The sequence below is a fragment of the Equus asinus genome, unplaced genomic scaffold (assembly GCF_041296235.1).
Source record: "Equus asinus isolate D_3611 breed Donkey unplaced genomic scaffold, EquAss-T2T_v2 contig_803, whole genome shotgun sequence".
Taxonomy (NCBI): Eukaryota; Metazoa; Chordata; class Mammalia; order Perissodactyla; family Equidae; genus Equus; species Equus asinus.
Genome location: NW_027225520.1, coordinates 1,943,321 through 1,957,819, shown reverse-complemented (window position 1 = coordinate 1,957,819; position 14,499 = coordinate 1,943,321). Strand labels below are relative to the sequence as shown.

Genomic DNA, 14,499 nt, shown 5'->3' with positions numbered 1-14,499 from the left:
GTTTTTTTGTTGTTGAGATGTATGAGTTCTTTGTATATTTTGGATATTCACCCCTTTTTTGATATATGGTTTACAAACATCTTCTCCCAATTGTTAGGCTGTCTTTTCCTTTTCTTGATGGCTTCCTTTGCTGTGCAGAAGCTTTTTAGTTTGATGTAGTCCCATTTGTTTATTTTTTATATTGTTTCTCTTGCCCAGTCAGGCATGGTATTTGAAAATATGCTGCTAAGACCGATGTCAAAGAGTGTACTGCCTATGTTTTCTACTAGAAGTTTCGTGGTTTCAGGTCTTAGATTCAAGTCTTAAATCCATTTTGAGTTGATTTTTGTGCATGGTGTAAGGTAATGGTCTACTTTCATTCTTGGGCATGTGGCTGTCCAGGTTTCCCAACACCATTTATTGAAGAGACTCTACTTTCTCCATTGTATGCTCTTGGCTCCCCTGTCAAAAATTAGCTGTCCATAGATGTGTGGGTTGATTTCTGGACTCCTGGACTCTGGATTCTGTTCCATTGATCTGTGTGTCTGTTTTTATGCCATACCATGCTGTTTTGGTTACTATAGCTTTGTAGTATATTTTGAAATCAGGGAGTGTGACGCCTCCAGCTTTGTTCTTTTTTCTCAGGGTTCCTTTGGCTATTCTGCGTCTTTTGTTGTTCCATATAAATTGTAGGATTCTTTGTTCTATTTCTGTGAAAAATGTTGTTGGAAATTTGATTGGGATTGCACTGAATCTGTAGATTACTTTAGGAAGTATGGACATTTTAACTATGTTTATTCTTCCAATCCAAGAGCATGGAATAGCCTTCCATTTCTTTACATCTTCTTCAATTTCTTTCAACAATGTTTTATAGTTTTCAGTGTACAAACCTTTCACCTCCTTGGTTAAGTTTATTCCTAGATATTTTATTCTTTTTTGTTGCAACTGTAAATGGGATTATATTCTTAATTTCTCTTTCTGCCACTTCCTTGTTAGTGTATAGAAACGCAACTGATTTTTGTATGTTGATTTTGCATCCTGAAACTTTGCCGTATTTGTTTATTAGTTCGAGAAGTTTTTGGTGGGTTCTTAAGGGTCTTCTATATATAAAATCATGTCATCTGCAGCTAGTGACAGTTTCACTTCTTCCTTTCCAATCTGACCGCTGTTTATTTCGTTTTCTTTCCTGATTGCTCTGGCTAGGACTTCCAATACTATGTTAAATAAGAGTGGTGACAGTGGGCATCCTTGTCTGGTTTCTGTTCTTAGAGGGATAGCTTTCAGTTTTTCTCCATTGAGAATGATATTAGCTGTGGGTTTGTCATATATCAGCTTTATTATGTTGAGGTACTTTCCTTCTATACCCAATTTATTTAGAGTTTTTATCATAAATGGATGCTATATCTTGTCAAACGCTGTCTCTGCATCTATTGAGATGATCATGGGATTTGTATTTTTCATTTTTGTTAATGTGGTGTATCACGTTAATAGATTTGCAGATGTTGAACCATCCCTGCATCCCTGGAATAAATCCCACTTGATCATGGTGTATGAAATTTTTAATGTATTGTTGTAGTTGATTTGCTAGTATTTTGTTGAGGATTTTTGCATCGATGTTCATCAGTGATATGAGCCTGTAATTTTCTTCTTTTGTGTTGTCCTTGTCTGCTTTTGGTATCAGGATGATGTTGACTTCGTAAAATGAATTTGGAAGCTTCCTCTCTTCTTCAATTTTTTGGAAGAGTTTGAGAAGGATAGGATTAAGTCTTTGAATGTTTGGTATAATTCACCAGGGAAGCCGTCTGGTCCTGGACTTTTATCTTTTGGGAGGTTTTTGATAACTGTTTCAATCTCCTTACTGGTGATCGGTCTATTCACATTCTCTACTTCTTCTTGATTCAGTTTTGGAAGGTTGTATTAGTCTAAGAATTTATCCATTTCTTCTAGATTATCCAGTTTGTTAGCGTATAGCTTTTCATAGTATTCTTTTATAATCTTTTGTATTTCTGAGGTATCTGTTGTAATTTCTCCTCTTTGATTTCTGATTTTATTTATCTGAGCCTTCTCTTTTTTTCTTGGTGAGTCTAGCTAAAGGTTCGTCGATGTTGTTTATCTTTTCAAAGAATCAGCGCTGAGTTTCATTGATTTTTTTTCCTGGTTTTTTTTAGTCTCTATTTCATTTATTTCTGCTCTGATTTTTATTACTTCCTTCCTTCTACTGATTTTGGGCTTTGTTCTTCTTTTTCCAGTTCCTTTAGGTGCACTGTTAGACTGTTTATTTGGGATTTTTCTTCTTTGTTGAGGTAGGCCTGTATTGATATAAACTTCCCTCTTAAAACCGCTTTTGCTGTATCACATAGACTTTGGCCTGTCGTAGTTTCATTTTCATTTGTCTCCAGATATTCTTGATTTCTCATTTGATTTCTTCTTTGACTCAATTGTTGTTCAATAGCATTTTGTTTAAGCTCCATCCATTTGTGGCTTTTCTGATTTTCTTCCTGTAGTTGATTTCTAGTTTCATACCATTGTGGTCAGAAAAGATGCTGGGTATTTTTTCAGTCTTCTTAAATTTATTGAGACTTGTTTTGTGGTCTAATATGTGATCTGTCCTGGAGAATGTTCCATGTCCGTTTGAAAAGAATGTGTATTCTGCAGGTTTGGGATGGAATGTTCTATACATGTGTACTAAGTCCATCTGGTCTAATATGTCATTTAAGGCCAACGTTTCCTTATTGATCTTTTGTTTTGATGATCTCTCCTTTGGTGTAAGTGGATTGTTAAAGTCCTCTACTATTATTGTGTTGCTATTTCTCCTTTTATGTCTGTTAATAATTGCTTTATATGTCGAGGTGCTGTTATGTTGGGTGCATAGATATTTGTAAATGTTAAATATTCTTGTTGGATCATTCCCTTTATCATTATGTAGTGCGCTTTGTCTGTTGTTACAGTTTTTATTTTAAAGTCTATGTTTTCTGATATGAATATTGCTACCTCAGCTTTCTTTTCATTGCCATTTTCATGGAGTATCTTTTTCCATTCCTTCTCTTTCAGTTTGTGAGTGTCTTTAAGTCTGAAATGCATCTCTTGTATGCAGCACATATATGGGTCTTATTTTTTTTATGAAAGATGACAGCTTAAACTTGATATATAGGGAATAGAATTGGTATTCTTATATGCTTATTATATAGCTATGTGTTTCTTATCCTTTGATACAGTATATTTTAGGAAAGAACCTTTTGTGTATTTGCCTATACCTCAACAACACCTAGAACGTTCATTAAAAATACTTAACCCTGATTCCCATATGAAGAGATCCTAATTCAGAAAGTCTGGGATGTAGTCAAGGAATCTATTTGCACTATACTTCTTATGAAATTCTAATGAAATTGATTAGGTGATTGGAAACCACAGGTGTCTAGAGTATGTGGTAATATTTTCTATTTAATGAAACAGAAATAGTAATCTCAGGAAAATTTATCTAGACTATAAATCAACATAGTAATCAAAATTCTGGCTTCCAGTCTGTGTGCTTTTGTTTTTACCAGAGTAGGGGTTTATTTATCCAGCAGATGTTTTGGGGAGTGATAGTGTCATGGTTAAGAGAATGGCCTCTGGAGCTGGACTTTCTGGATTTGAATCCCAGTTCTGTCAATTCCTAACTCTCGACCTTGGGCCCTTTCTTAAATACTTTTTGCTGCAGTTTCCTTATCTGTGAGAAAGCTTGATCCTCACCTCATAGGACTGATGTGACAATTAAGTGAAGTGATATATAGAATGTGCTTAACACTATACTCTCCATACAGCAAATCCTCAATAAGTGTATGCTGTTAAGATTATTATTAATAGACGCTACCTTTAAGTCCACCATACCAGGTAAATGGAAGGCATCAAAACCATCTGTTGGCTCAGCCATGAGTAGGAAACAGCCCAAGGAAAGGGGTAGGGAAAAGTATGCCGGTTAGACATCTACATGTACAAAAGCTTGGAGTCGTGAGAAAACATATTTCTTGGACTTAAAATATTCTGGTGGCAGGGGCATTTAAACCACATTGTAGGATTCGAACATTGCATTATGCTAAGGATATGGGAAAGCCTTGTAGGTAACATGATTGGAATTGCTGTTTAGAAAGATGTGGCTACTGTGTACCTACAATTGATTGGGCCTCCACAAGGCTTGTGGCTCTGGAGATGGAAAAAAATGGGTAAATTGGAGAGCTATTTGGGAGACAGACTCGACAGAACTTTGTGATTGTTTCAACATGGGGACATGGAAAGGGAGAAGGAAGCATCTAGAATGACATGCACACATTACTGGGCTTGCTGGATAGCTGGTAGCAGTATTTGTTGAGTTAAGGAACATTGAGTGAAGAGCAGTGGAGCTGTCCAGTGTTTTATTTGGGTCAGCTCTAGTTTAAGGTGTCAGGCAGTTGAAAATGCAAATATATGAAAATCAAGTGAAAGATCTGGGATGGAGATATCAATTTGGGCATTAACTACTGCAAATCCAAATTAAAGTCGTGAGAATGGATGAGCTTGCTCTGGGAGCATGTTGAGAATGAAAAGAACAGAGGGCCAAAGATAAGATCCTCCCAAACAACTTTTTAGGTAAAAGCAAAAAAGAGGAATGCCTAAAGGAGCCCAGGTTTAGCTCTAGAGTTAAGAAAGAAACCAGGTGAACGTGGTAAACTAAAAGAAGAGAATGTTGCATAGAGAGGTCACATTCTATGTCAGTGATGTCACGTTCTGCTGAGAAGTTAAATAAGACAAATATAGACTAAAACTTTTTGGATTTAGAAACAAGAAGCTCCTTTGCAAAAACAATTTGAGTTATGTATTGGGAATGAAAGCCACCTTGCAGTAGGCTGAGATGGCCCAAAGGCGTAGGATCTTGAATACAGTAGAAGGGTCTGGCCTTAGATAGAAGGAGAAACACTCCTTCATTATAACAAGGACAGAGGAAAAGGGTAGGAATCAATGCAAGTAATGCTTTTGTAAGTTTAGGCTTGTATTTTCTTTGTGAAATAGGAGGTTTAATTTTTCTTCTGTGGTGGCTGGAGATGGTAGAGACACAGTTTGTAGACCTGCTAAGGGTTTGAAATAGTCTCGCCTTTGTAGGGAATGGAAAAGAAAGCCAACGAGGGGGCAAGGAGTCTTGCCAGGCAGCCTTAAGGGCCCAGGTGATGTTGGTAGCCAGTCTTCTGGCTGTCCACACAGTGTTCAGGAGGCTAATAAAAGCTCAGATGGCAGTGTAATTCATCTGAGTGTACATTGTGATAGGATAGGTGTGGGGAACACAGAATGGGTCTAATAGTTTGAGACCATTGACCCCAAAATGTGATTGAACTGGTGATCTATAGAATCTAAGATGATGGGATGAGAGCCCAAAGGTAGCTGGCAGAAAGAAAACAGTGGATCAAGAGACTAGATGTCCCTCTTAAGCTAACTAGCTATAATGGGATTAACTGAATCACTGGGGTGGAAGGAGTTCTAGGTTTATGAGTTTCAGATGACAGGGTCCAGTGGCTTTGGGAGCGAATGGAGTTGAGCTGAAGGTCATGGGAATCAAGGATTTATATATGAATGTGCTTTTGCAGAGCAGGCTGTGGAAAGGGCTGGCCATTTCAAGCAGAAGCCATATATTCTGGGGACAACAGATAATCTTGACAGGCAACGCAGTGGAATGGGTGGTGGATAAGGTCTGAAGTTACAAGCATGGGCTCAGCCACCAATTGGCTGTATGACTGTACACAACTCATGTAAACTTTTTGGACACTCAGGCATCTATAAAGTGGATGTAGTAAGAGAGGATTGTTGAGAGGATCAAAAAAGATGAGATAATGCTTGTTCTAGTAAAGGGACAAGAGAGGAATATACCTGTAAAATATGGAAAAACACTTAGGCGGTGGTCAGAGAAAGAGAAAGCAGTAAAGCCAAGTGAGTGATGAGGACAGCTAGCTGGGTGGGACAAGAACCAGGAGACAGAGGTATCCCAGGAGGGATGAGGAAGAAGTAGAGAGACGAGGAAGAAGAGAACATAGAAACTAAAAGAAAATGTTGGCTAGAGAGAAGGAAGGAGTGAAGGGTTTGTTTTTGAAAAAATCAAAAGCAGAAAACAGAGGCTTGAGCATTCTTAAAGCCCAGTGGAAGAAGGTAGTGAAGACGACAGATGAACAGATACCTGAGGGAACAGAGTCCCAAGGGAGAACGGAAGGAACAAGATTAGGAGCGCTGGTTGGATCGTGAGCTTTATAAACTGGCAAAGAATTGGCATGGGAATGGCCCTGTGGAAGATTTACTTGCTGAGGGAAGTTCAAATGGGCTGCCTGTCTGTTCCTTCCCAGTTAAGGCTGGGTTCCCAGAAGTGCTTTTGGTCACTATGTTGGTGGCTGTGCTGTCTTCTGTAACACCAGATTACTTGAAGGATTGATACTTAACTAATTCCTTTCAGTAAATTTGCAGAAATTCTTGTAAGTAAGCCTTCAAATACAAAATGAAATTTAAATAATAGTTTCATCAAATTTATTATGAAGTTAACACTAATTTGAAAAGTTTGAATATGTTTTCTTATCTCAGGATGTCCTTAGACTGATAAGATATTAAACTAGGCTGAATAAGAATTCTACCAAGTCAATGGTTGTTAAAAATGGAAACTAGTTCCCTTGTTTTATGATGTTTGAGCCAGATGTGTGTGAGGTAATTTTGATTTCTTCTTCTTTAGGCTAAAAAAAACGAAGAGTCACTTGGTGTGTTGGCAAAATTAACAAAATGAAGGATTCAAACTATGTAAATGAGTTTAATGTACCAGAGAATGTAACAACAAAGACACATAAGTCTGCTCTAACTTTAGGAGGAGAAATTGATGAATGTGAGTTCTTCTTCAACTACTTTTAATTATAAAAGTATCCCCATAAAGAGAGACTTTATTTATAACTCAGTTAATGTGATAAACACAGTTAAATAAAATGTATGTATTTTAGATGTGATTACGATGATAAAAATAAGTAATTTTAAGAAAGTGAACATTGATGAAGTTCTCTATTTTTTCCAGATCTCTTAAGAATGATGTGCTGTAGTTGAAACATTTGAGACAGATATTTTTATTTTTTGTTTTTGTTTTAATCACTGCTCATTAAGTTAGTACCCATATAATGTCTGGCTTAAACTTTGCTAATCTTGAAAGGGTAGCATTTACACAGGAATCTGTTGCAAAGTTTGTCTCTAACATTATAAGTATTTTTTAGGGGCATTTAAAAATCTGCTTACAATGATTAAATCTCAAATTTAGAATTTGTCCTTTTAACCTATACAGTCGCACGTTGATTAATGATGGGACGTGTTCTGAGAAGTGCATCTTTAGGCAATTTTGTTGTGTGAACATCACAGAGTGCACTTACACAAACCTAGGTGGTACAGCCTGCTACACACCTGGGCTCTGTGGTACTAATCTTGTGGGACGCCTGTTGTATATGCAGTCCGTCCTTGACTGAAACGTCCTTATGCCGTGCATGAATGTGTTGTACTAAGGATCCTACATTTTATCACTAATTCTAACCAGTGATCTTAATTCACACGAGTATATAAATGATCACATCTGTTTATATATTCTTGGCATTCATACTGTGAGCACATATTAACTAATTTGAGCTTATTACCTCAGATCAGAATTTTTTTAATCTTTAATTTGAGTTTTAGGAAACTTAATAACATGTTTATGGATAAATTTCTTTTCCCCCTAATTATAGCTCTCTATTCAGAGTCTGATATTTTCAGTAACACTCTTGATACATTAACTGAGACAGAGTGGAATCCAGCAACAAAACTACTAAGTCAGGTAACTTAAATGTATTTTACAGAACATTATCCTTTTACTCTTCTTTAAATTCATTTGTTATTGATGTTTGCTGTTGTGGCACATTTCTAGCTCTGACTGTTTCAGTAGTAGTTGAGGTTCTTATTAAGGCTTCCCCAACTTGTTACACTCCTCGTTGGTAACTGTGGCATACAGAGAGAGGCTAAACATTTCCTAAAGTATGGTAATAGGTAAACCTTTGCTTCTAGTTTTTACCAGCAGATCTTGGTATCTATGATTTTTTGGTAAGTTTCTGTTTTGCCTTGGGCCATCCCTTGAAGGTAAAAAGGGCTGATTTTAAAAGTATCAAAATTCTCAGGCATAAAGTAGAATGGTGTATCAGGGAAGGGTAATATTGCCAAATAATGCTGAAAAATGAAAGTAAATAAAATTATATAGTCTTATGAAAACTTTAAGAAATAAGGAATACTGTAGTGAATACTTTAGTATGTTTAGATTCCATGTTTGCTTTCTAGGCTGCTAATATTCAAAGAAATATAACATAGTCATATAAATGTATTTGTTAAAGAAAATTTCATTTTAATTTTGAAATAAAATTGCAGTGATTCTTGGGAATTGTTATTATCATTAGCTAACCATTATAATTAGTTGTAATGGTTCTTATAATTAATTATTATGGGGAATTATATGCTTTTGTGTCCCTAAAACACTCTGGAAGGTTTGTTGTTTTTTTCAAATCCCTAGTGTTGGTTTAGTTTCTTTTAACTCATGGCTTACTCTTCCTCATGATGGAACAGAAAGCAGAAACAGGCCTCTGCTCAGCACGGTGAGGCCTGGCAGCCGTTGGAGTTTTAGAAGTCAATAAATAATGGCTCCATGTCACTTCCTAAATTCAGAGCTGTCTGAGAAATTAAACAGGAGTCAAGCAGGTGGAGAATTACATTATTAGCTTTATTACCAAGGAGCTTAAGGATCTGTGGTCAGATGACTTCCCATTATGTGCCCTACTCCTACTCCCGACTGAATTTTAAGTCAGGCACAGGCAGAGCATTTGTTTATATGATCTTTCTTTCTTTCTTTCTTTCTTTCTTTCTTTCTTTCTTTCTTTTTTAATTCTATCTCTTTGAAAATAGTCTTCCTCTATTCTATGTTAGCTAGTTTACCAAAAGGCAGACCTTCTGTTATGCTGTGGATCAAGCTAGACCATTGGGAAGATATTGGAGAATGGCCCAAACTACCAAATGATTCAAGGTTAAATGAATTATTTGACTAATCCAGATTTTAGTTAACAAAACAAAGAACTTGAATCCTCTCTGACTTGAAAATCTGGTTTTGTTTATAATAGGAAAACTTAGAAAGTGAGTTGAATTCACTTCGTGCTAACTATGATAGTCTGGTACTAGACTATGAACAACTAAGAAGAGAAAATGAAGAAATGGAATCGAAATTAAAAGAAAAGAATGGTTTGCATGAATTTGAGGCTCTAGAAAGAAAAGCGGAAAAAGATCAAGAGGTAAAAGATGAAAAGATGTGGAAACACAAAACTAAACTAAAACTACACTTTGTGTGTGTGTGAGGAAGATTGGCCCTGAGCTAACATCTGCTGCTAATCTTCCTCTTTTTTTTGCTTGAGGAAGATTGTCCCTGAGCTAACATCTGTGCTGGTCTCCCTCTATTTTGTATGTGGGACACCATCACAGCATGGCTTGATGAGTGCTATGTAGGTCTGCACCTGGCATCCAAACCCATGGAGTGCACAAACTTAACCACTACACCACCAGGCTGGACCCTAAAACCACACTTTTAAAAGTATCATTTTCTTAAAGATGTTTATTTCTAAGGTTGATATATTGAAAACCCAACCATTTTCCATTTGTACACACAATTTAGAGAATTTAAGAAATAATCAGTTCATTTATATTGCTTTAAAAATAGTTAAATCATAATTGTTTCACTTGTGCTTGTGTGCAAGAAGAGGAAGGAATCAAAAACATCTTTGAGCAGGTTTGGTGAATCTGCCTATTGATGAATTAATCTTGAAGAAATTATTTCCTGATAATTTGTATGTTATCAATAATTTATTGAGTATACCAGAATTGCTGCCTAGAGCATAGCTGTTTCCTTCTGAGACCAATATGAATTTTAATATCTAGTGAATGTTTTATGTATGGATACTACATATTAATGGACTTCATTTTCTTTAGAAAGTATGTACCTAAGTAGTTAGAACATTATTAGAATAGCTGGGAAAGCTGATTTTGCATGTTTCTTTTTCCATAAGAGAGTTATTGTAAAAATTAGTATAACTAATATGAAGTAGTTTTAATGGAATTTTTAGAAATGAAACAGATTAGTTAAATTTTCTCAGTGTATAATGTTAGGCTACATGTTAAGAGAACCTAATCCCCAAATCATCAGACTTTGGAGACAGAAATTGTCCAAAAGATTCAAGAGATTTCTTAGTGCAGAGAGTCGTTAACTTAGAGTTTATAGACACGATGAAATTATTTTGCAGAAGTTTTGAACTCACTCATTTTTTGGGAACGAGAATCCATAGCTGTTATCATACTTGTGAAGTGATCTGTGATTCCCTCCAAAATTAAGAGCCAGTGTTTGGTGTGGTTAAAGTATGAGTTAATTTGCAGCTGCTTCTCAGATTTCTGTATGAATAGCCCAAAGGGACACAATCATTTTTCCTCTGTGTCATTGTTTAGTTTCTCACCCTCTTTTCCTTTTTAAAAGGAAAAAAAGAATCCTGTGCCAAATATGTTATTTCCATTCTACCTACAAATTAGTTAATCCTACATTTCATAGGTATTATATCCTAAGACGCAAAAGTTTGTAAGTTCTCCAGAGTTTCATTTACCTTTTTTAATATTCTCATATTGACAAAATGCAAAATGTCATGAAAAAAACAGTGGACTTCAGTCAGTAAAACTGGATTTTATTGAGAGGAGGTGGTCTGGCGTCGTGGTTAAGAACAGGTTCTCTGGGGCCAGACTCCATGGATTTAAGCCCCAGTTTTGCTGCTCCCGACCTCACTGCGGATTCAAGCCTGGCACGCATTATTGACAAGGCCTTGAGCAAGCACCGAATTTCATAGGGCTTCCTTCCTGCGTGTCTCCACCCCTGAGGTTAGATCAGGTGCTTGCCAAGGCCCCTTCGAACTCCAAAATTTCATCTAAGTTTTTGTGTATTTCTTATTATAAATAATATGATGTAAAATTAACTTCGGGCATAAGTGTAGCAGTAATTTCTCTAATTTTTTATTACGTCATTTATATGTTCAATTAGTAAAAACTGAAGCTCACTGAATTGTCACACTCAAAAAGATTACAAAATAACAGAATGTATGACTTGAATCTCACATCTGGATTTTTTTTTCTTTTTTAACCACAGTCAAAGGGGAAAATAATCCTATTCTCTTCAGTTTTTCTTGGACATAAATTGAAATTCTAGGTTCTGTAAGGTAACATAAAAGATTAAGTAATAAAAACTTATTCTTTTCAAAGACAGTTTTACAATATCCATTCCATTTTAAACTGAAAATATTGTAAGTTTATGTGTATGCAGTAAAATATGTTCCAAAACATATATTTTGGGGAAAAGTTTAACCAAAAAAGAGTAAAAGTCAAATTATGGCTTTAGGACCTATGTCATTGCTCTGGTTTGCCAAAGGGTTTCACCAAAAATCACCAAAGCTGTGGATAATTCTCAAGTGGGAATATCATAATATAGGATGTTTAAATAGTGATTTTAGAGGGAGAAATAAGGTCAGTATCATCAAGCTCAGGGAACAAGAGAAATTACAGTCCTGCTGCTTAAGAAAACAATGCAGATTTCAGCTCTAAGTTTCAGCAGGTGAAATGAAATACTTAAGTTCTTAAGACAAAAACTTGATTTATTTAATTTTATAATTTTCACAACTTGGAGATTTTTGTCTTAAGAACTTAAGTATTTCATTTCACCTGCGGAAAATTACAGCTGAAATCTACATTGTTTTCTTAAGCAGCAACAGATTAACTTTTGATCGTATTGTACACTTTATGCTCAGCATCTTAAACAATATGTTATTGGAAGGTTACACTCAGATCTTTACAAAAGTTGCTTCATCTTTTTCTGTTTATGAGAACCAATACTTCAAATGAAGTGCTATTTCAAATGAGAAGTGGGAGAATTTTTCCTTCTAAATCTTTATTTTCTAAATATTTTCCAAAATTAAGAATGATCATTTAGTTCTTTCTTTTTGGTAAATGTGCTTTTCTTGCACAAAAATTAGAAATAGGCAGCTTTCTTGCACGAAAGTTAGAAACAGAGAAGAAGAGGTAAAAGATGAAGCCAGTTTAAATTACAACCTATACAAATGTCTAAAACTTTGCCAAACAATTGGGCAGCCACTCACCACATGTGGCAGCTGGGCACTTGAATTGGGGCCAGTCTGAATTGACTTCAGTATGAAAAAAGAATGTAAAATATTTCATTTTTTTTATATTGATTACATGAAGAAATGACAATATTTTGGATATATTAGGTTAAATAAAATGTATTATTAAAATTAATTCTACCTGTTTTATTTTTTAATGTGGCTACTAGTAAATTTTAAATTACAAATTTGGCTCACATTATATTTCTGTTGGATGATACTGCCCTAAAATAAGAACGTCAACACTAGTCTGAAATCTGAAACTAGTTTAGGATGGAAACAGCCAGTCGCTTGCATTCTACTAGAATTTGCTTTTACTCTTTAAGGACTCATCTGATTATTAAGATTAAATAATTCTAAGGAAAAATATGTTTATCTTAGGAAATTGTAGTTTACTTGTTTTGAACACAAAAGTTTATGGTACTGAGATAGTTAATGCTATAGCTATTTTGATAGAAAGGAAACTTTAATAGAAATACTTATATCTTTAAGTATTCCTTATACTTTTAGACAGTTGGACAATGTAAAGCGATAACATCATCTTTCCAATATTCCCTGTGGAATAAACCAACAGGGTAGATAGTTGGTAATGCTGTGCATACCTCTGTAGCTTTGGTGAGCACCACATGGAACCAGCCTAATCCAAACCTGCATTCCAGATCACAACGCATTAACAAGCACGCCAGTGTAAAGCTAAATGGCTAATTCATGGGAAGAAAAAATCTTACGGGGTAAATACATTTATGCATTTAACTTACCCAAAACAAAAATCTATTCAGAGAATGTTTTTTAAAAGTTTGATTACAGTTCATCTCCTCCAAGTGATGCCTACTAATGTACTTTTGATGTTATTGTAACTTTATTAACAGATGATGTAACTGTTATTTGGGTTATGCTGAGGTTTTCTTCTTTGTTTTGTGGGGTTTTGGGATTTTTCGTTTGGTTAGTTGGGTTTGGTCTTTTGGGAGAGTTTTTGTATTTTTAAATAATGAGGTGCTCTGCTGCAGTAGCTTGAACAGTTATCTCTCAGCCCTTCTTACTGTGTTAGGTGATTCTGAAGCAGTGAATGAATGCTGTCTTTTTTTTTTTTTTGCTCTGTTTAACTATTGGTTTGCTCTGTTGCCTGTTCACATGCTCTTACAGATGCAACTAATTCATGAAATTTCCAACTTAAATAAAGAATTTAGTTAAGCATGCAGAAGTGTATAATCAAGATCTTGAGGTGAGCTTTTAGGTTGATATTTCTGTTGATAAGGGACTAGAGCTATAAAATATACATCATATGTAATTGAACATGATTTCAGAAAAGAGAAGGAATTATATTTAAGTATCAACTTTTAAATTTTACTGTCTAAACTATTAAATGTAAATTCTTTTTAATCCCTTAGAATTTAGATCCAATTAAATTGTGTTTCACTCTCCTTTGATTCTTTTAGAATGAACTAAGTTCAAAAGTAGAGCTGCTTAGAGAAAAGGAAGACCAGATTAAAAAGCTACAGAAATACATAGACACTCAAAAATCAGAAAATGTGAACATGGACTTGTCATACTCATCGGTAAAAATCAGGTTTATTTTGTTGTGTAATCATGTTGGCATTTATAGTGTACCATCACCATCATCATAGCAAATGCTTACGTTGAGCCTACTGTGTGCCGAGCATTGTTGTAGTTGTTTTACATTTAGTATTTTATTTAATCCTATCACTAACCCTATGGGAAAGGGACTGTTGGTATCATTGCCATTCTACAGATAAAGAATCGCTCAGAGAGTTGAGGACATCATTCTTTGAGTGCATGTAAGTAAGTTAGGAGTGAGCTTCCATTAAAAACCAGTAATTCAAAAAACATTTTAATTTTTTTCAATTGTTTTATACAAATGCATGAAGAAGTATGTAGTTGATCTCAGCCAAGATATCAGATCTTGGCATTAAGTAACATTTGAATCTCATGGTGAAATTGTTAAATTTTTTTATTTGCTTTCAATCCACCTGATTACTTCAAGAAAGTATCTGTTTGATTCTAGTTTTTAACACCCTTTTTTAAAAGGCAACAGTTTCTAGCTAGAATTTTTTTATTTTTTTAAAGATTGGCACTTGAGCTCACATCTGTTGCCACTCGTCGTCATCATTTTTTTTTTCTTCTTCTTCTCCCCAAAGCCCCCTAGTACATAGTTGTATGTTCTAGTTGTGGGTCCTTCTGTCTGTGGCATGTGTGATGCTGCCTCAGCATGGCCTGATGAGTGATGCCATGTCCGCACCCAGGGTCCGAACCAGCAAAACCCCGGGCC

General features: G+C 35.3%; 1 protein-coding gene across 1 annotated transcript in view; it reads left to right on the top strand.

Moving 5' to 3' along the window:
• The window catches only part of LOC139044369 (centromere-associated protein E-like), a 75,377-nt gene that overhangs the window by 17,029 nt on the left and 43,849 nt on the right, over positions 1–14,499 (top strand). The window contains exons 9-12 of the mRNA XM_070503833.1: positions 6,698–6,844; positions 7,722–7,810; positions 9,135–9,302; positions 13,649–13,768. Of these exons, the coding sequence (XP_070359934.1) occupies positions 6,745–6,844; positions 7,722–7,810; positions 9,135–9,302; positions 13,649–13,768 (477 nt within the window). The 5' untranslated portion in view covers positions 6,698–6,744. The remainder of the gene's footprint in view (positions 1–6,697; positions 6,845–7,721; positions 7,811–9,134; positions 9,303–13,648; positions 13,769–14,499) is intronic.